Below are 22,794 nucleotides of genomic sequence, written 5' to 3'. Positions count from 1 at the left end.
TTTTTAACATGTTTAGAGCCCCATAGTTAACATTTGCGGCAAAGCAAACAATTGGCAATGGCTGTTTCCAAAAGTTGAAGGTCAAATGTCTCAAATGCATGATAAACATGTTTGGTAAATCAACTATTACATACGTTACTATGGTAACAAAGTATTCAAAAGTAAACAAAAATATTCATTGAATTTTATAAAGTCATACACGTAAAAATAAAAAGCAATTATAGGATGAAATGTGACCAAATAATAAAAAAAGAGCCTTGAAACATATACCAAGAACAAAATATAATATTTCATTTTGGTTGGCAATGGTTGCCAAGGTTTTTATACCACAAAGAGCCTTCAAAGTAACACTCTGTATGTTTAAATCTGATCCTATCTTTTAAAAAAGCACATTTCCTCATAACTAATGATCAATTTTTAAAGATGTTGGTGTGTTCCTATTTTTCCCATTTGAAAAAATTCAGATTAGATTCTTTAAGTAGAGCGTTGCTATGGAAATAAGCAGAAAATATATGCTTAAAAACCTGAAAAATATTTTCTTTCCTTGGATACGTATCCTTAAATGTAGATTCCCAAAACTTTTATGATTGATATTTATAAACAGCTCACCTGACTTTTCATTTTGACTATCATCTAATCTCTAAGTGGATGCAAGAAGTTGGCACACAGGATTTAATACTGATATAAAGTTCACAAAGTCGAACAATTTCCCTTCTTGGTAACCATAGCAACAGTGTTGTTTTCTTCATCAAATTTTATCAATATTTGACATTCAACTTCAGTTCTAATAGATAAGTACTATTCAAGCTGAGTCCTTTAATTTGTTTCTTGAATAAATGGCAATTTAATTCTTAATGCAGCGAAAAATAATTCAGTTTTAAGTACTGGTACTTTGTTTCCATGGTAACACTGCAAAGTAGCAATTATACCCAATTTTTCTTATGGTTTTGGTGTTGCAATGTCCTAAGGATGCATATTTGCCAGTCTTGAATTTTCATGTTTTTCCTCTAGACAGTAGCATTAACCCAATCTTAGTTACTGGTTTTGCATGGTTACACCGTGTTACCATGGCAACCAAAAAATTTATTTATAGAATAATATTGCTTATACTTATATACTTCAGGTCAAACATTTTCATTGTTTTTCTTAAGTCGTTGATTGAGTTTGAGCATGTAACACCTACCATTAGTGAATACGGGGTATTTTTCAGCATATTTCAGCATTTTAAATGTATTCCAAATGTACCCTTGGTTACCACTTACTTAGAGATATATTCTAAACAATTTCTTTACAGTATAAGTGACATCAAGGTGTCATGTTTTTGTTAGAATGGTTTGTTTGCTTTTTCTAGTTTTTATTAAGCCACAGTCAAGATTTAAAATGGCTGAAAATCTTGATTTTTCAAACTTTTCCGGCTGTTGCCATAGCAACCGAGACACATAGCAACGAAATTTTGTTTGATATTTGTTTCTGGTGTCAAGTACTAAGCATGGGTGAAGTTTCATCAAAATCGGTGACCATGCGTGGCAACGAAGTTTAAGTGGTTACAGAGAATGGCTATTAATTTTCTTCACAACGCTTGAACCCATTCGTCAAGAAGAGTAAAGGAGTTTTTGAATCAACGGAAGCAAACACCGCTTTTCAATGATTTAGTCTGCCTGATTAAACTAATAGATTCTCTTTGAATCGAAACACATGTGCGTAACATTTTTATCCATTTTCTGGTTGTTTTTCTGGTCGATTTTGAGTATGGCCCTTCGTATACTGGATTATGGCAGATCCTATGATTGTCCTACGTGTTTCTTCTTTCTGAAAGGTGTTCTTTAAAAATTTTGGAAAATGAACCAAGTCAAAGGTTGACAGATCTAGCGAATATCATTGTGTAGCAAACTATTAACATTCTCTTTATCCCAAAACTTCTTTTCTCTTCATGGTGTGTGAGTTTGGACGCTGTCATGAAGAAATTTAATGTAGTGAATTCCTGATTCTAGTTCCTTCCTCTCAAAAACCTTTCGCGGATTTTATTTTTTTTCTGCAAAACACTGCCTTATATATAGACGCCTTCAGAAATTGGACTGCCTTCCCGAATAAGAATTTGAACAACAAGACCACAAATATTTAAGAAAATGGCATATAAAACTGTCTTTGTTCTCGTGTAATTCTTTGCTCTTTTCAGACCTTTGCTGTTTTTGTCAAGTGTATCTTATTGTAAAAATGTTTTGAGGGTTTTGATGGTGATTAAGCAATGGATTCAAGTTTCATTATCTGTTTGAATTTCGGACAAACATAGATAACTACAATATATCTATTCTTTAAATAGATGTTTAGATATTCTTACACGATGTCGTTTTCATTCATTTTTCAAAACATAGGGTGACCGTTGAGTACTAAAGTCTTAGCTTTTTTTACTGTCAAATGCTTCTTTAAAATAGTGTGAACTACTCACAAATTGATGCCTATTAGCTATGACATTTTAAAGTCAATTGAACAGTATAAATGATTATTTGTTGAATTTTGGCAAACAGAACATTGTTGTTTCAAGTCCTTGTCGCCAAGTACGGTACCCATTTTTGATACCTATTATATCATTATTGTTCATTGAATAATACAAAATCAGAGCAGATCAAACATGGGCCTCTCAAACATTAGATGTGGATTCAGGTGCCATCATGGCATGGAGGAGTGAGCTTCCCCTGCTCCCAAACATCAGATGTGGGATCAAGTGCCATGGAGGAGTGAGCTTCCCCTGTATATCCACTGTGTACTCCTTATATGAAGTGGGAAATAACGGAAAATCCATCGACAATTTAGTGTGTTTATAATGGCCTAATAATTAGTATGAAAAACACCAGTCTGCATTTAACTTTATGATAAATTCATTTGCTGACAATGTCATTGTATCGACAATGGCTTTTACGAAATAATTACTTTAAACGAGATTGCTGATATTTTTGTCTCATCATCTTTTTGTCAATAATTTGCGTCGTTTTAGAAAGTGTTCATACGTAGAGCATGATCTTTAGCATCGAATCAACTAAGAGATATAAACCCCGTATGCTGGTGATAAAGGTATATTGCTGCATATTAAGTAAGGAAAATTGACGATTGAAATGTTAAACTAACACAGCGCTCGGTTGTTAGATTATTATTTGCGTTTTCTTCACAAAAATATCAAAATATTTCAGACTCTGTGGTGTTTTTTATTTCACGCTAACCGGGATACCGACATAAGAATTGAAATTAAAATTGTGAATTGACAATATGGAAATAACCATTTATAATTGACAATCATCCATACATCGTCCATATACATGTATATCAAAATGTCGAGTTGATCCTAGGCTACATCAAGTGTTTTCTTCGTTTCATATCTCGCCGAGATTAACGAATACAAAAATGGAACACAATGGGAATTCCAATAGATTTTTGGAAAACTTGGTCTTCAAAAATCACATATATATTGTCAATCAGAAACTCAAGCATCTTTTTTATATTAACTTCAGATGACTTCTGTGTGCAATCAGAATTTTTTAACAAAATAATTTCTAAAGAGGACTGTGCAAGTAAAAATTATTAATTCAACTAAAATTCATGCAATGAAAATACAAGTATTTATATTATAAATTTTAAACATGTTATTTTTCCTTGAAATGTTATAGCGTGTATAGATTTACATGTAAAATACACAATTACCATACAGACCATAACATATTTGAGACTCACCGGCACTGAGGTAAATAAAACTCGACAGAGTAGATCGATACAACTTATTCAATTTATAAGGCATTTGATGTTGGATTTAAATGTATTATTGTTAAATATAATAAAACAATTATAAAGAAATTTGCAAAAGAAATAGAAAGTAATGTTTCCATACTATGTTTGACCTCATCAAATTGACTACTCAGAGGTCTCAGAAAACTGATTAAGAAAACTATGAGTAGTATTACTATTTTGTACATTGAAAGTTATCTGTCTTATCAGAGGGTCGCTATCCCTTCAACAATTAGGAAGGCATCTTAGCAACCTTGCAATAAAACGTTTGAAATTTTAAGTAAGTATATTATTACTATATGACACCCCCTTCCAAAATACATAATTGAATAAATGTTGAATCAACTGTTTTTCAACATAAACGTTGATTATCAATGTTGATTCAATGTTAAGACTTCAACGTTGATACAAATTTTCAAAATCTAACATAAAATCAATGTTGAATCAACATAGAAAAACAACGTTGATTCAAAGTTTATTCAATGTTGTGTGCCTGCTGGGTCTATATTTACGGGCGTCCTCTGCCTAAACACTTAGAATAACAGACTGCAATCACTTAGTCTTGTTGCTGTCTAAATTCAAAAAATTCAAGAATTTTCAGATGAACTGATAGAGAGCGCAATGTATAAGGCTGTATCTTTTCCCCTTTAAAATATTTTCTTATTTGTACTTCTATGCATGCCTTTTAAGACTATCATTGACTATGGAGTCATTTAACATTTGATTAATGTGATTAAAAATTTATGCCAAACTGGGATAAACCACAGAGCACGACTTGTGAACAGCAAATATACTACATGTTCATATTTCACTGCCCTCAGAAAATAAGATAAGAAGAGAACATAACACAAGTCCCGTCAGTACTCTTAGTACTTTAATTCAACTTCATCTGCGAAGAGTGCTCTCTCTTAGTACGAAATCTTCAACATAAGGAGGTGAAAAATTATTTGTTGGAAAATTTGGTTTGCGAGGGAGAAAGAAAGGGAATTCTATATTTTTAGGAGACCGTAACGGCAAAATTCAGTCTCCTCCTTATTTATCCGTTTTGTTTGCTCTAAGGTAAGAACTGAAGTTCCGGGAAAGTAATGCTTTGGTGATTTTTTTGGTTGTGTGTAAAAGGGGGGAGACAAAACGCATTTTAACCAAAACACATGCAAAATATTTAAATAAAGTGGGTCATATCATTATTGAAAAAAGTATGTCACGCAAAAATGTTATTTAAAATATTAAAAGGAACCTGTTACAAGTAGGTATTTTGTAAAAAAAAAAAAAAATTTTATTTATCCCATGATATAGGGAGATGTTGTACTTGCAGTTCACAGATACTGTACATTTTTTTTTCTCAAAAATTATTTTGTCTTTTAAGATCATAAAGAAATGATAACAACGAATGAATATTTTATGCTGTAGATGACCATATAAAAGCAGAGCAACATGAATTTCAACCGAATGCCTCTGCACCCCCAGTTTCCCTCGCCCTCACACCTGCCCCCCAATGCAGGCCCCCCACCCATGCCACCTAACCCTGGACACATACCCCAAGGCATGCCCCCACCCCCACACTTACCGCAGCACATGGGGCATGGAGGGGGGCACAGTGGACCAGACCTTGGGAGAAATGATGGCATGATGATGCAAGGACATTATACCAACCAGGTAATATTGTAATTCAGGTTATAGCATTTGTTATTTGATGGGCTTTTGAAATGTTTTGAATCGCTAAATTTAAGGTAAAAATGTACATTTCAATTTAATGAAAACCTTATTCCTTTGGAACGACTTTACTTTACCGGTCCCCTGAAAAACGCGCTAAAATTTAGTGTCGCCGAAGGCGACTTCAGTATATATGAGATCGCGTGACCGATCGTAAAAAAAATTTTAAATACGAGGGTTTTTGGCTTTTTGACCCCAAAATCGAATTCTACGGTTAAAAGTTTAGTTTAAGACATTTAGACAAAATCTTCAGGGAAGATGCTAGACTAACCCTAATCTGTCAAATAATGTGTGAGGAATAACCCTAATCTCTTGGATGGATTCGAGACTAACCCTAATTAATCGCATACTTGTGCAAGGACTAACCCTAATCTCTCAGGTAGGTGCAAGACTAACCCTATTCAGTCGAAAAGTGTGCAAGTTTAATCCTTATCAGTTGAGTGACTCAAATGTTATGTCATAGTCCAATGAGTGCAAGGATCTTGCGGATCTGGGGACCAGTAAAATAAAGTCGACCCTTATTCCTTTATCAGAGTAAATTTTTTTAGCTGAAAATCTTTCAGAAATTGTTTTCTCTCTTGATCGAGCTGCTGTGTTTCATTTTATCCTAAATTAAGATGTAAAGATAAATGAGAATCTTTCACAAAAAATTTTTAACTTGAGCTGTGGTGTTTCATTTTATCCTAGAATGTACAATTGAAAACTGATATCTTTTAGATATAGTTTTCTAACTCTAACTCCTGTTTAATTATTTCACTGTAGGATGTATATACAAGTGGAGGGGATCTTAACCAGGATTTTATGGAGATGAATAACATTCTGGTGGACGGGGGGGATAGATTTGGTGTGTCCACACTCTGCTACGATACTCAGGAATTACTCTGGATGGGCAACCAGGGGGTGCGTATGAGAAATTATTCAGAATACTGTAAACCGCAACTACATGTACTCTTCATGTCATCTTTTATATGCAGTTTGTTAGTCTGAAATCAATCCTCAACGATTTGCTTTTTGTAACACAGAGCAAGCATTCTCTACAAATACGAAACAAAATAAGTGGTAAGGAAATTTAATATTTTGCATGAGCAGATTGTGAACTATTTGTGAAAAATTTCTCGCACATGATTAAAGGTTGGTTTAAAATTATGTCTTTGGGTTTATTTATAGAAATACAATTTTAAACTAAAAGAAACTATAGTGCGTCTACAGTGGTACAGTAAAACTTGTCTAATTTTGGCACTACTTGTTCCAGAAAAATACCTAGATAAGACAACATTTCGGATAAGATAATATTTTCAACATAGAAATTTACAGAAAGGGGCTTCAAGTTAAAAGATATTGGGCAAGATTTCGGAATATACAACATTCGGATTTAACAAGTTTGAATGTTTTATATGTTTTATCATATAGGGTCATGTGACATCATACTTCGGATTAGAATTACAGAAGTACACATCCTTTCAAATTCATGTCAATGAAGACGTTCGACAGATTGTCCCGCTGGCGCGAGGAGTTCTCTCCCTTACTCAGAGTTGCCTAGCCTGTAACAACAGGAGAGGGGTTCCCATATTCACTTACAGGTAGGACATGAAAGGTAGCAGAAAGGTAGAAATGTTGATGAAAGTTTATTTAATATCTATGGTTGCAAAAGAGTGTCACAGGTGGTGAAAAAAGTCTCGTCTCAACCGGGACTGAACCCAGGGTCTCTGGCGTACCGTGCCAGTGCTCTAACCAACTGAGCTATTGAGACCCTTGTATATTGACTGACTTTCACGCACCTGTAAACCCGGTGACATATTCCCCCTCTTCATAGAAATTCGTCCCCAATTTCTATGAGTTAAGAAAATGCAAGAAACATATTCCAAGGGAACAGTGGGTTTTTTTGTAGGGCGCCAAATGTCACTAACCAACTGAGCTATTGACTGACTTTCACGCACCTGTGAACCCGGTGACAAGAGTATGAAATTATCAGTGAAATTTGTGCTAAACGGACACAATACTGATTTAGATTCTGTTTGTTTGTTATGTTATGTAAGCACTGTCTTAAAATTTGAATGTATTATGGACTCTGATGCTTGTTTTATTGTAGATTATTCATTAATGGCTTTATTTATTCTTACTTTAATATTTTTTTTTCCTTTTCAGAGGAAAAAACACATGTGAACCTGCATGTATAATATATCTAGTTTTTACATTGAATCACTTTTCTGGGTGTAATTATCCATTAAACTTATGTAAAAGCTTATTATATATTTGTTTACTTCAGTATCTTGAAGGTTAACATGTAGAATACAAGGATTATGTTGATTTTAGTCTATACATGTAGCCCCAACTGTAATTGGCTACTAATTTTTTCTATATTACTATACCATATTATATTGTAAATAGTATACCATTCACTAAAAGTCTTTCATTTGATATTTGCTGTGTATAAAATTGTAGAGGGCCGACAATGCACAACATGCAGTGTATGATGATGACGGGGCCCTCCACGGTAATCATCGGGGGTCACCAGACAAAGGTCATAGAGATAGAGGTCGAACACAAGGAGGTCATTAGAGAGGTGAAGGACATAGTCAAAGCAACAAAATTAATTTGATGTCTTGAAGTACTGTGAAAAATGAATATTTATAAAAATGAATATTTATTTGGGATTAAATTTTGTTTATCTTGTAGATAACTTTTAGCCACAAAAATTTACTTCTAAGTAATTTTTTTTACCTTTATACATTAATTTATTATGTTATATGTCTATGTTTGAAACAACAAATTGAAGTCCCCATGAAATAACTTTAGATCGTAAATCAATGTTATTTATCCCTATGAAAAAAATTCTGCCTATCCAGTATATCCTAGAAAAGTTGTTAAAAATTTTTTTCTTCTCTCATCCTAGAAAAAAAAAAAACGTTTAATTTTTTAAAAAGTTTTTTTTTTTTTATTTAAGAAAATATTTCTCATTTTAAACAGGTGGATATCCCTGAGCCAGGCTGTGCTATACTGAGAGGCACCAACAAGTATATCTGTGCTGGAGACACAGCTGGAAAGGTACCAGGGAAACGTCATGGGGGTTGAAGGGGGGGGGATAGGGATGCAGGCATTAATGGGGAATGAGACTGCTTCAGGTTATATGTATGACTGTCTAATTTTTGACAATAGTCTGTGATGTATTATCCAGAGGTGAAGTATTTATATGCATGTATATTTTCACCTGGATTTACATATTAAACTTAATATTATTGATGAAATAGGATGATACAGTGTGTTGTTTTATTATCTTGTGTATTTGGTTTTTACCCCCTCAGGTGACCCTATTTGACCACGGGACCATGAAACCGGAACATGTTCTGGATGCCCACACTGGAACCCTGTCAGACTTTGATATACAAGGCAATCTGCTGGTCACATGTGGTTTTTCAACAAGGTACTGTAATGCAAAATTCTTTTTCTTAACATTTTATATGTATACAGTTAAAACAAGTTGTCTTTCTTTATGCTATCATTTGATTATTTTCTCTGTGCTAATTATTGAAAAAGTCGTCTAAATTTTTGTAAGCAATTTTTACAGATAACAATGATTGATGTAGTATGCAATGCTTTGTACCTACACAGTAATTTGTTCTTGGTACAAACACCACTACAAGTTTTTCTTTATTTCTGCTATCACTTGTTTTAGTCTCAATCTTATCACAGAAAAGTCGACTAAATGAGCAATTTTAATGAATAATAATGAATGATGTGTTACCAACAGACACAGTAATTTGACGGCCGACCGATTCCTGATGGTGTATGATCTGAGAGTCATGAGAGCCATGGCCCCTATACAAGTCATCATAGACCCCATGTTTCTACGATTCGTGTCCACGTACAATAATAAAATGGTCATCACGTCACAGGTACACTGGACAGTTTCTGATTTCTCAGTTAATGAAATCAGGAGATAATTAACGGTAATGAAGCTCAAAAGGTCATTGAAACTATAAAAATTGGGAGGAGAGCTAACTAGTGATGGAACGATTGTCGCCGACAATCGATTGTCGGTCGTTAGAAGCTCTTCGATGCTACTAATCGAATATAAAATAAATGTCGCCGACATCGTTAACAAAAAATAAAATTGTCATACTTTAGTTTTATTACCAAATCCAAGTGCAAAGAGCATAAAAGTAGTGATGAACGTTGAAAACATGGAAGGATTCCGTGTCTTGTTGATACTTATACCGCCATGATTAAATATGGGGTTAGACTAATACCAGGAAACGCTAATATTGCAAGGTTTTAATATACAAAGGAAAACATTATTAGTCTGGTCAATCTTTAAACGTAATTTTTATCATAAATACAAGTCTAACTTCTGGATAATTACTTTTAAGACTTGCAATTTTATTATTTTAACTAATTAAAACTAATTTTAAGAAAAATATACATGTATTAAATGAAAGGTGGGACTAATATCAGTAAAATACCCATTGCATGGACTTTATGAAATAAAAATAAATTCCCGTTCTGTTTCAATAGTCTTATATAGTTCTATATTGTTTAAAGTAAACAAAATATTATTTTCCACTTTTTATAAAAGAAATTTCAGTTAACATTTTTGAATATTTTATGTAAGTAAATGTTTTTTTTGTAAAAGTCTGACAGAAATCTGAATAAGTTTCAACTTTTCTAAATTAATTTTATTAAAGTTCAAAATTTTGATTATAATCGATTATTAATCGATTATGCCCAGCCGATTATTACCGATAATCGATTCTGATTTTTTTCCGATTCCCCATCACTAGAGCTAACATGCACCTTTATAATATTGGGGTGGGATCAGTTGCCATGGAGGAGTAAGCATTTCCTACTGACTGGTCACATCTACCATGTGCTCCTTGACATGATCAGGCAAAAAGAAAAATACCTAACACAATTCAGTAATCCCTATGTAACAATTTTGTTTTTGAAAATGTCTGAGGAATGAGGTACACTGTATAAGCCAATTTTTTTTCTATTTATGCATACAAGTTAATGGAAAGCTTGAAATTGTTTTAATCTATATTCTGGAATTGATACATGTACCTGCAAGTATAGAATTAGATTCAATGATATCTTGCAGTGAATGACATTCTGAGAAAAGTAATTTATACTTTAAATTTGTGAAAGAGTCTCTTTATAAGTTTAGATATTCAGAATCTGTTATTGTAAGCTATTCTGCAGTTCCTTGTGTAAAAGTGCCTGCAGTTTTTTGTGTGACCTGCAATGCTTGGTTGTATTAATTTTATGAACAGTTTTAACGGATTCTTGTAGGCAGGCCAGTTCCAGATCATTGAGACAACAGCCATGACTCCGTCCTCGATGAATGTCTACCCCATCAACACCCACGGTAGTCCCCTGCTCAGCTTTGACATCTCCAACAGCTGCCAGGCTCTGGCTTTTGGAGACTCAGGAGGTAAGAATAAAATCTCCGTTCTTTGGAGAAAGTTCTGCTTTTTTTTTTAACACTTCCTCTCCCCCCCCCCCAATTTCTTTCATTGGATTATTCCAGGCTCAAAGAAATAGTAGGGGAAATTTTGGGGAAATATTTCCTTTTAAATTCTGTGTGTATACAAACTTGAATGCATCAATGTGTTTGAGAGCATCCCAATTCCCAAAACCATGTTTGATCCCATGGAAAAGTATTAGACGATGACTACTGTCGTCACATGTTAACTGTATATGGTTATCTCTTTGTAATGTCAAAGTGAAAAATCACTTTCAAATAGCTGCTGTAAAATATAAGGGCAACATATGGCTAATTTATTTGTATGATTTTTAATGACTTTCTGACTCTATAAAATTTATTTTTAGGCTATCTGCATTTGTTTGCCCTTGGTGAGCACCCTTGCTACAACCAGTACCCAGAGCAGACAGAATTCCCAGACCCTGTAAGTCAGCTTGTTTATAAACCAAGTCAAATCCTGTCAGTCAACTTGTTTAACTTAGGCCTTATTGTAAATCAAGTCTAATTCTGTAAGTCAACTTGTTTACCTTACTGCATAGTAAACCATCTCTAATTTAAGTCTATGTCAATTTGTTTACTTTAGGCCTTATTGCAATGTAAACAATCTCCAATTCTATAGGTCAGCTTGTTATATATGTGTAATTCTTTCAAAAAAAGATGAAACAGAGAACAGATCTTTAATTATAATCATGATGATAAATTCTTTGATTAGTTTCTGTTTGTATTCTAGATTGAGCCCATTCAGCGCATTTAACCATAGATCATATATTCTTTGATTGTTTTCTGTTTGTGTTATAGATTGAGCCCATTCCGCCCATTACATTACAGATGATAAATCCATTGATTGGTTTCTGTTTGTATTCCAGATTGAGCCCATTCAGCCCATTACCTCACATATGATAAATTCTTTGATTTGTTTTTTAGATCGAGCCCATACAACCCATTCACATCACAGATGAATACACCCCATACTCCATTATCCCCATGATGTACCCCACTAATGGAACCCTGCTCTCTGATTGGCCAGAATACCTGTCTCAGAGAACCTACAGGTAAATTATACCATTACTTAGGGGAACTTAAAGGTAAAACTCAGACATACTGCTTTTAAAGGTGCTCAGAATGAAGTGCAAGGGATGGGCTTTTCTGCCTAATTGTTAACATAATGCGTTATATATTAGTCTTGAAATAAGTTTAAAACCCACAGGGAATGAAAATGACTTTGCTGGAGTTAATTTATCCTTACATATGTTTATTTATATACGTCATTCACCAGTAATTTGAAATAAATGGTACATCTTCACATTAGATTTTTCTTGCATGTTTTGTCCATTTGCAGTTTTCAGAGGTGAGGCAGGGCATCAACATATAAAAATTATCTATTTAAAGGAAGTGCTAGACTCCATTATCACATATTTATTTATTTTTTTTTCGGCTCTTTATAAGTCATACAAAAACATCATCATTTAAATGTTAAAAGTTAATTACAAGACATTTCTTATTCAGACTTACTTTATTTCACATTATCCCTTTATAAACTCTAATATACTACAGAATGATGTACTTTTTTCCGTGGGGTCATAATTCCATAGAATCTCTATTTCTGTTCAATCCATGGGTAGAAAATTACAAGGATATCTGACGACTCTCATTACTGTATACAGGGAAATTTTCGCCCCTTTAACCCTACCCTCATTTGGGCGAATTCAAAGAATACAGTATAATTTCTTATACAAAACTATGACTGGGTGAATTTAAATCAGGGCAAAATTGTTTGCATGCGTGTAAGGGCGAAAATTGACAGGGCAAAAATAACCCTGTATACAGTATATGCCTTATATACATGATATATGTCTGAAGTTCGATGGAACAAATTTCCGCAGAAAATTTTTGACAGGGTACATAGCGTAAATTATTACAATGTGGAGAAAAAGTACTGCTACAGTAGCTGCAGTCTAAAATTTTACTGTTCTTTGGACAGGTCACTCAGATATGACGAGTTCTATTATCTTTTTTAGAAAACCCAAGCCCCTGGATGCAGACATCTTGCGGTCCATGAAAATGCAGCACAATGTGGGATACGCCCAAAACCCGGGAAAAGAGAAACGGAACCAGATACCATATGTACAGGTTAATGAGAAGTCAAAGAAAGGAAAGGGCGCCGTACCTGAATCCCCGATCGGTAGAAGTATGCATTCATTTTTGTTAAACTATACAATAGAGCAATTTCAGTTCTTTCTCTGCATCACACTGCCTTTCATAAACCTGTCTAGCTAATCACTAAAATGTAAACAAGTCAAAACAAAAATTAAAACATGAATTTTATAGTCAATAAAATTGCATCATTCTAAGGATAGATTTCTTAAATCTATTTTTCATATTAAAAAGTCTATCTCAATCTGATTCTGTCAAAATCCAAGGCACATATGAATGCTAAATGGGTGCTAAACATAGGAAAAAAAACCTGGAATGGAAAAAAAACTTTCGAAGTTCCTAAACATTTGGTATCCAGGACATGAAAAAATGAGCATGGATAGTGGAAACACAAAGCATGTGTCCAAATGAAGTGATTCCTTGTTATTTCAGTAATGTAGATTTACATAAAACTCGCATACATCAAAATGCCAGGGACAGACAATTTCACTTCATTATAAGCGTAATTCATTATACACGCTATTTGTTAAATTGATTATATAAATTAAAGGTACGAGAAATGAAAATCCCTTTGGTTAAACCATCAATTCATCATAAGTGTGTTCGCTATAAACATTTACTGTATTTTGAAATTTTGTTAAAATGTATGTCTTCTTCTCTGTGTTGTAACAGAAGTTTACTACATACATGTATGTCTTCCTTTTTCTTTTGAGATGCACTTACTTTGGCATACACTTGGAAATTCTTTTCTTTACCAGTGGATGACCCATTTATCAAAGTACCAAAGCGATTCAGAAAAGTGGATCTAAAATACTCCAAGCTGGGACTAGAGGACTTTGACTTTAGACACTACAATAAGACACATTTCGCGGGTCTGGAGACCGACATACCTAACGCCTATTGTAACTGCATGCTTCAGGTAATGTACAAAATTATTCATTCGGGTTTTGCACATCAAATATACTCATGATGTTGTATGTCTAAAACTTACATGTGTTTAAGTTTAACAATGAGTTCATTTAACATTTTCGTCTGAATTCAGATGCAGTATCTGTATTTGTTTTAATACTTAAAAAAGAACATTAACAAATTCATGCACATACAACTCCTATTTTTTTAAGTCTCATCTTCTTACAAACAGTGTATCATCTGTGTACTGAATATTTTATTTAAAGTCCACTAAAAGAAATTAAATTCCCAAGGTAGACAACTCTCTTCCTATATCTTGGATTACTTCCCTTTACCAGGTGCTGTACTTTATTGAGCCTCTACGCTGTTCTCTCCTGAGCCATTTGTGTGAGCGGGAATTCTGTTTGGCCTGTGAGCTTGGATTCCTGTTTCACATGTTGGACAACCAGAAAGGACAAACATGTCAGGTATGTATAAGCCCACAATGAGAGTCAGACATTCAGAGGAGGTCTAGAAATTTTTTCCCCAAATCATGTACATTTTAAAATATCATTATTTTGCCTTTTATCAATAGCCAAGTACAGTGAGACAGTGTCACTGTAAACATGTTTTTAATGAATTCACTGGCCTGTTGAATTTCATTCCCTATAGGATTTTTGTAAAAACATAAAAACCTGATTGATAACCTATTAGATATGATGGTGTATGTGTGTTTATAATGAATTGAAGTTTTTCATCTTTAACTCTTCAAACCTACGTTTTATTTGATATTTATTTAGAAAAGATAATTTCAGTCCATTTACAATCAAAACAGAATCTCATAACTGGTATCTTCCCTGTGAACATAAAAAAAGTATCAACAGTTGGAATTTGTCTTTTTTTTTATCATATCAAAACCATTAACTTTCTCACAGATTGAATTTGCCTTTTTTATATCCTCCAGGCCAGTAACTTTCTGCGAGCCTTCCGGACTATCCCTGAGGCCTCGGCCTTGAGCCTCGTGTTAGCGGAGAACGAGGAGAATGACCCGAGAATCAATCTGTCTCGCCTGATACAGAGCTGGCAGAGATTCCTATATCAACAAGTTCACGCAGTAAGTGTTTATTTTGTGTTTCATCATCATAGCAAAAAGCTGTGTACCAAAGCTACAGTAAAACTCATTTAGTACGAACACGGATATTGCAAATACTCACGGATGATAGCAAAGTTATCTTGGATCCCCAGCTATATAAATTTAAAGAATTCCTTATATGGATATAATGAATTACAGATAAAGCAAAGTAATTTTAAAGTCCCAGTTACTTCGAGTTTTACTGTATTGGGGAGGTCTGGAGATATCCGTATACTGGTTATCCGAGTATCTATCTTAGGACCCCATTGGAGATAAGCTCTCGAGCTTTAATGTTTATCCTGGTATCTATCTAGTCATTTTGAATTTTAATTTATTTAGTAAAATACTGTAAATCACGTTTTATTCACGAAAACTTAATTTTTGCATAATTACGAGACAATGAGCTCGCGAAAATTTCATTCTCGCGTTTAAAAGTATTCCTTACGATTATATAGAGGAAAAACAATTCGTGAAAATTATGTCTCGCTAATAAAGAGTCAATGACTATCTCGCGAAAATAAGGTGTCGCGAAAATTTAGTGATCTACAGTATTATTACTTTAATTATTTATTTATAAAATCTTGATTGTCAGCTTTCGTCTTTTATAAGATCATGTATAATTTTGTGTATTTGTTTTATGTATGATGACATGATACCAAATAAATCTCTCTCTCTATATATATATATAAAAAAATACTCTTACAAGTAATAGCCTTGGTTAAAGTCCCTACGCTCCTTATATATACCTTGAGGCCAAGTCAAAAGTATTTCGCCACGAACCTCTAGAATGGTGGAGTAGAGATATACTACATCCCATAAAATATCAATATGGATTTTAAAAATTAAACCAGGGATTCTTTTTTTTAATCTGTTAACTAATGTCTGGTAGATTCCTTTATTCAATGTATTTTGCAAACCAGTTTTCTTTAAAAAAAAAAAAAAAAAAAAGGCAAGAGGGAAATATGATCACTTCAATTATTATACATGTAATTTGATCTTATGATAACAAAATGACCTGGATACATATATTTTAGGCAGTACTGAATAACATGGAAGGTTATAATGCTTATGATTTTTGTTTCGTTCATCTGCATTAAACAATTTAAATGATCTGGAAAGGTAAAATTTGTGTTTGCTTGTTTTTTTAGGAACTCTGTAACAAAAGTCAGCCAGTGAAAGAATGCAAGTCTGAAGAGAATCTAAACAAGTCTTCGGAGAGTTTGACTAAATCAGATGAAAACCTGTCAGAGCAGCTATCAGAGGTCAGTCTAAAAACAGAGGAAGTGTCAGAGGTCAGTCTAAAAACAGAGGAAGAGGCCTCAAAGCCTGAGGAAAAATCTGTGGAAACCACACCCCCCAAGTCCAAGAAGAAAAAGAAGAAGAAGGGGAAAAAGAAGGGGAAAGAACTCCCGGAGGAAGAAAAAACCGAGAAAGAGGCTGAGGGGGACAAGGGGTCAGAGACAGCGGAAGATGAGGGTAAAGAGGGGGACAAATCAGAGGAAGGGTCAACAGACAATCCCTCCACTGAAAAGTAAGGCTTTACTGGTTAAACATTTACCTTACAAGTTAAATGAGTTATCTGTCTTGGCACCTCCAACTGTTTTTCTTAGTCACTTTTTGTAATTTTACTTGCAATTTTACGACTTCTTTCCCAGAAACATTTAACCTGTACACAGCATTGTTAAGGCGACATAAAGAGGGCGGGGCTCAATTTATATGGGAAATGTTTATTGTGACATCACACCAAAATAGATATTTTGATATCCCTCATAATGCCAGAAAATGAAAATCATTTGCAACTTTAACTGTATTAGCATAATAAACAACAAGAAAACTTTTCAATGCATTAAAAATAGTTGCTAGTGAAATCCCACACCACAGGTTTTAAACAAATTACTGATTGCAACGAACATGCCGACACGACATCATTTTGGTAAACAATATGACATATTTTAAATTATCCCATGTTTACCCCCTTTATCCCATGGATATAGCTCATGTGATATTATTTGAATAGTAATTACAGATTTTAGAGAGGCTATTGATACCAATGTTAAACCTTTGTTTAGTGTGATTATTCAATAATTATCGAGAGTATGTATTTAATTTTACCGTGTTTTTTTGTACAGGTTTGGCATATCTTACACCAATTTTTAAGCAAATCGCCTTTTCGCAAGGGCATACATTTAGTGGATCTTAACTATTTTTAGGATATAAATAAAGAATATTTTCCTTAGCTTGAAAAGTGCTGCTGCTTTCTTTAAATTGAGAGCGTGACTTGATAAGTACACAAAAAAATTGGTAAAGATCAATCATAATTTTGACATGAGCCTATTTACTTGAAATTTTGATTAATAGAATGGAAATTCTATTTAGAGCAGCAACACTTTCCAGAAAATACAAAGTATGATGAAACAATTAACAACATATTTTTAATTTCAACTAGGGTATGCCCTTGGTGCATTAAAAAAACCCGGAAAAGCCTTTTATTTTTTCTATGTAAACAAATTTTTTAAACGTAATTAATTTCCTATAATATTTCTTCAAACAGAACTGAGGAAAAGTCGTCGATATCTGAAATCTTGGGATTCAAAATTGTGACGACCCTGAGGTGCCGCTGTGGACAGGAGACCCAAAGACAGTCTGATACCAACATCATAAACCTGAGCTACCCTGACTGTAACCCTCCAGGTAAACTAGATACTGACATCATAAACCTGAGCTACCCTGACTGTAACCCTCCAGGTAAACTAGATACTAACATCATAAACCTGAGTTACCCCGACTGTAACCCCCCAGGTAAACTAGATACTGACATCATAAACCTGAGCTACCCTGACTGTAACCCTCCAGGTAAACTAGATACTGACATCATAAACCTGAGCTACCCTGACTGTAACCCTCCAGGTAAACTAGATACTAACATCATAAACCTGAGTTACCCCGACTGTAACCCCCCAGGTAAACTAGATACTGACATCATAAACCTGAGTTACCCTGACTGTAACCCTCCAGGTAAACTAGATACTGACATCATAAACCTGAGCTACCTCGACTGTAACCCCCCAGGTAAACTAAATACCAACATCATAAACCTGAGTTACCCCGACTGTAACCCCCCAGGTAAACTAGATACTAACATCATAAACCTGAGTTACCCTGACTGTAACCCTCCAGGTAAACTAGATACTAACATCATAAACCTGAGTTACCCCGACTGTAACCCCCCAGGTAAACTAGATACTAACATCATAAACCTGAGCTACCCTGACTGTAACCCTCCAGGTAAACTAGATACTAACATCATAAACCTGAGTTACCCCGACTGTAACCCCCCAGGTAAACTAGATACTAACATCATAAACCTGAGCTACCCTGACTGTAACCCTCCAGGTAAACTAGATACTAACATCATAAACCTGAGCTACCCTGACTGTAACCCTCCAGGTAAACTAGATACTGACATCATAAACCTGAGTTACCCTGACTGTAACCCCCCAGGTAAACTAGATACTAACATCATAAACCTGAGTTACCCCGACTGTAACCCCCCAGGTAAACTAGATACTGACATCATAAACCTGAGTTACCCTGACTGTAACCCTCCAGGTAAACTAGATACTGACATCATAAACCTGAGCTACCTCGACTGTAACCCTCCAGGTAAACTAGATACTGACATCATAAACCTGAGTTACCCTGACTGTAACCCTCCAGGTAAACTAGATACTGACATCATAAACCTGAGCTACCCTGACTGTAACCCTCCAGGTAAACTAGATACTAACATCATAAACCTGAGTTACCCCGACTGTAACCCCCCAGGTAAACTAGATACTGACATCATAAACCTGAGTTACCCTGACTGTAACCCTCCAGGTAAACTAGATACTGACATCATAAACCTGAGCTACCTCGACTGTAACCCCCCAGGTAAACTAAATACCAACATCATAAACCTGAGTTACCCCGACTGTAACCCCCCAGGTAAACTAGATACTAACATCATAAACCTGAGTTACCCTGACTGTAACCCTCCAGGTAAACTAGATACTAACATCATAAACCTGAGTTACCCCGACTGTAACCCCCCAGGTAAACTAGATACTAACATCATAAACCTGAGCTACCCTGACTGTAACCCTCCAGGTAAACTAGATACTAACATCATAAACCTGAGTTACCCCGACTGTAACCCCCCAGGTAAACTAGATACTAACATCATAAACCTGAGCTACCCTGACTGTAACCCTCCAGGTAAACTAGATACTAACATCATAAACCTGAGCTACCCTGACTGTAACCCTCCAGGTAAACTAGATACTGACATCATAAACCTGAGTTACCCTGACTGTAACCCCCCCAGGTAAACTAGATACTAACATCATAAACCTGAGTTACCCCGACTGTAACCCCCCAGGTAAACTAGATACTGACATCATAAACCTGAGTTACCCTGACTAACCCTCCAGGTAAACTAGATACTGACATCATAAACCTGAGCTACCTCGACTGTAACCCTCCAGGTAAACTAGATACTGACATCATAAACCTGAGTTACCCTGACTGTAACCCTCCAGGTAAACTAGATACTGACATCATAAACCTGAGTTACCCTGACTGTAACCCTCCAGGTAAACTAGATACTGACATCATAAACCTGAGTTACCCCGACTAACCCTCCAGGTAAACTAGATACTGACATCATAAACCTGAGTTACCCTGACTAACCCTCCAGGTAAACTAGATACTGACATCATAAACCTGAGTTACCCTGACTGTAACCCTCCAGGTAAACTAGATACTGACATCATAAACCTGAGTTACCCTGACTGTAACCCTCCAGGTAAACTAGATACTAACATCATAAACCTGAGTTACCCCTACTGTAACCCCCCAGGTAAACTAGATACTAACATCATAAACCTGAGCTACCCTGACTGTAACCCTCCAGGTAAACTAGATACTAACATCATAAACCTGAGCTACCCTGACTGTAACCCTCCAGGTAAACTAGATACTGACATCATAAACCTGAGTTACCCTGACTGTAACCCTCCAGGTAAACTAGATACTGACATCATAAACCTGAGCTAACTCGACTGTAACCCTCCAGGTAAACTAGATACTGACATCATAAACCTGAGTTACCCTGACTGTAACCCTCCAGGTAAACTAGATACTGACATCATAAACCTGAGCTACCTCGACTGTAACACCCCAGGTAAACTAAATACCAACATCATAAACCTGAGTTACCCCGACTGTAACCCCCCAGGTAAACTAGATACTAACATCATAAACCTGAGTTACCCTGACTGTAACCCTCCAGGTAAACTAGATACTGACATCATAAACCTGAGTTACCTCGACTGTAACCCTCCAGGTAAACTAGATACTAACATCATAAACCTGAGTTACCCTGACTGTAACCCTCCAGGTAAACTAGATACTGACATCATAAACCTGAGTTACCCCGACTGTAACCCCCCAGGTAAACTAGATACTAACATCATAAACCTGAGTTACCCTGACTGTAACCCTCCAGGTAAACTAGATACTGACATCATAAACCTGAGCTACCTCGACTGTAACCCTCCAGGTAAACTAGATACTGACATCATAAACCTGAGTTACCCCGACTGTAACCCTCCAGGTAAACTAGATACTAACATCTTAAACCTGAGTTACCCTGACTGTAACCCCCCAGGTAAACTAGATACTAACATCATAAACCTGAGTTACCCCGACTGTAACCCCCCAGGTAAACTAGATACTAACATCATAAACCTGAGTTACCCTGACTGTAACCCTCCAGGTAAACTAGATACTAACATCTTAAACCTGAGTTACCCTGACTGTAACCCTCCAGGTAAACTAGATACTAACATCTTAAACCTGAGTTACCCTGACTGTAACCCCCCAGGTAAACTAGATACTGACATCATAAACCTGAGTTACCCTGACTGTAACCCTCCAGGTAAACTAGATACTAACATCTTAAACCTGAGTTACCCTGACTGTAACCCCCCAGGTAAACTAGATACTGACATCATAAACCTGAGTTACCCTGACTGTAACCCTCCAGGTAAACTAGATACTAACATCTTAAACCTGAGTTACCCTGACTGTAACCCACCAGGTAAACAAGATACCAACATCATAAATTAGATACCAACATCATAAACTTGAATTACCCCGACTGTAACCCCCAGGTAAACTAGATACCAACATCATAAACTAGATACCAACATCATAAACTAGATACCAACATCATAAACTAGATACCAACATCATAAACCTGAGTTACCCCAACTGTAACCCCCCAGGTAAACTAGATACTAATGTCATATTAAGCCTGAGCTACCCAGACTGTAACCCCCAAGGTAAGACTAAGAAGAATTTTGTGACAAGGTGTCAGCATGGGCATATATATTTGTCTCATTTACACATCTGTTTTCTATATTTTTGCATGTACATGTATATAGTATTTAGCTGATTTTTGGTACACAATCAATCAATTTTGATTTTAAATGGAATTCTGATATTAACATATTTTATATGCTTGCTAGAATTGTTATCTGCTTTATTTACAATTCCTATATGTGTCGTTAATTTTTCTTAAAATTTGTTTTTCAGGCAGCAATAGGCCCCCTTTTGAGGTGCCTTTCTGTGACGTCCTTAAGAGTACGCTGACAGCAGAACAAAACATGCAGACCTGGTGTAATGTGTGCGACCGGTATCAACCCCATGTAAGATCACATGTGCAAAGTGTCTCTAAATGTTTAAATTTACTCAGATTAAGATTGGATCGAGAGCCTAAAATGAGTCATTTATAAAATACTGTGGAATCGTTGGGTTTCAAGATGGTTCAGTTTTCGTGAAATTCATGGGTAATTCTCATCTGCAAATTAATGTTCTCCACAAATTAAGAAATTAGGGTTACAAAGTCAATTTTCCTTTGCAAGAAATAATGTCCCCACAACCTTGTTCAATATAAGTGATCCACCAAAATTGGCCCCCATGAATTTAAAGGATTTCAGTCTTAAGACAATAGAGTATTGTTGACCTGGTTTCCTCTTCTTTTGACAGACTCAGATTAAAACCATACAGAGTGTACCTGATGTGGTGGCGGTCAACTGCCACATAGAGAATGCTCGAGACTATGAGTTTTGGAAAATGCAGCACATGGTAAGTAATATGTCCTCCTTGTTTTTGACATGTGGTGTGGATATTTCCTGTTTGAATTTTTTTAAAAAATGTGCATTTTGTATGTAAGTGAGTGTATTTACCATGGATCATCCAGGCTTTGTGTGATTATATGACCTACTTATAGACATGCCTATCCAGATAAATATTTTAAAAATTAGACATAAAATTTTTGCATTTGCAAATTTTTTTTGCCCTCATATAAAATTCTTTCACCAATGCACAATTGATGGGATTTAGAACATAGATAGACAGAATACACTCATACAAGATGGTATGGTCATTATGCACATGCATGCACGTGCGTGCACGTGAAATGAGTAAAATTAAAAATACTCTTAAATGAGCGTATTTTTAATACTTTTGGATTAAATGCTTAAATATTGGAAAACGTTGTTAAAGACTAAAATACGTAGAGTTTGTCTTATTTAATGAGGCTTACATG

General features: G+C 35.3%; 1 protein-coding gene across 1 annotated transcript; it reads left to right on the top strand.

Moving 5' to 3' along the window:
- Positions 1 to 4,675: 4,675 nt before the first annotated feature.
- On the top strand, positions 4,676 to 22,365 carry LOC134235168 (PAN2-PAN3 deadenylation complex catalytic subunit PAN2-like; the record flags this gene model as incomplete). Its single annotated transcript, XM_062717268.1, has 19 exons — positions 4,676 to 4,833; positions 5,185 to 5,430; positions 6,250 to 6,387; positions 6,898 to 7,067; positions 7,930 to 8,050; positions 8,455 to 8,532; positions 8,790 to 8,908; positions 9,236 to 9,380; positions 10,774 to 10,915; positions 11,314 to 11,390; positions 11,891 to 12,018; positions 12,985 to 13,154; positions 13,879 to 14,039; positions 14,368 to 14,496; positions 14,973 to 15,122; positions 16,289 to 16,671; positions 17,692 to 17,831; positions 21,780 to 21,892; positions 22,233 to 22,365. Coding segments are annotated over exons 2-19 (2,719 nt in total), but the record flags the coding sequence as incomplete, so codon positions are not given.
- Positions 22,366 to 22,794: the final 429 nt, after the last annotated feature.

This window comes from Saccostrea cucullata, unplaced genomic scaffold, assembly GCF_032062105.1.
Source record: "Saccostrea cucullata isolate Sc308-1 unplaced genomic scaffold, CSIRO_AGI_Scuc_v1 ctg10742, whole genome shotgun sequence".
Classification (NCBI taxonomy): domain Eukaryota; kingdom Metazoa; phylum Mollusca; class Bivalvia; order Ostreida; family Ostreidae; genus Saccostrea; species Saccostrea cuccullata.
This window is presented reverse-complemented; position numbering and strand designations above follow the sequence as displayed.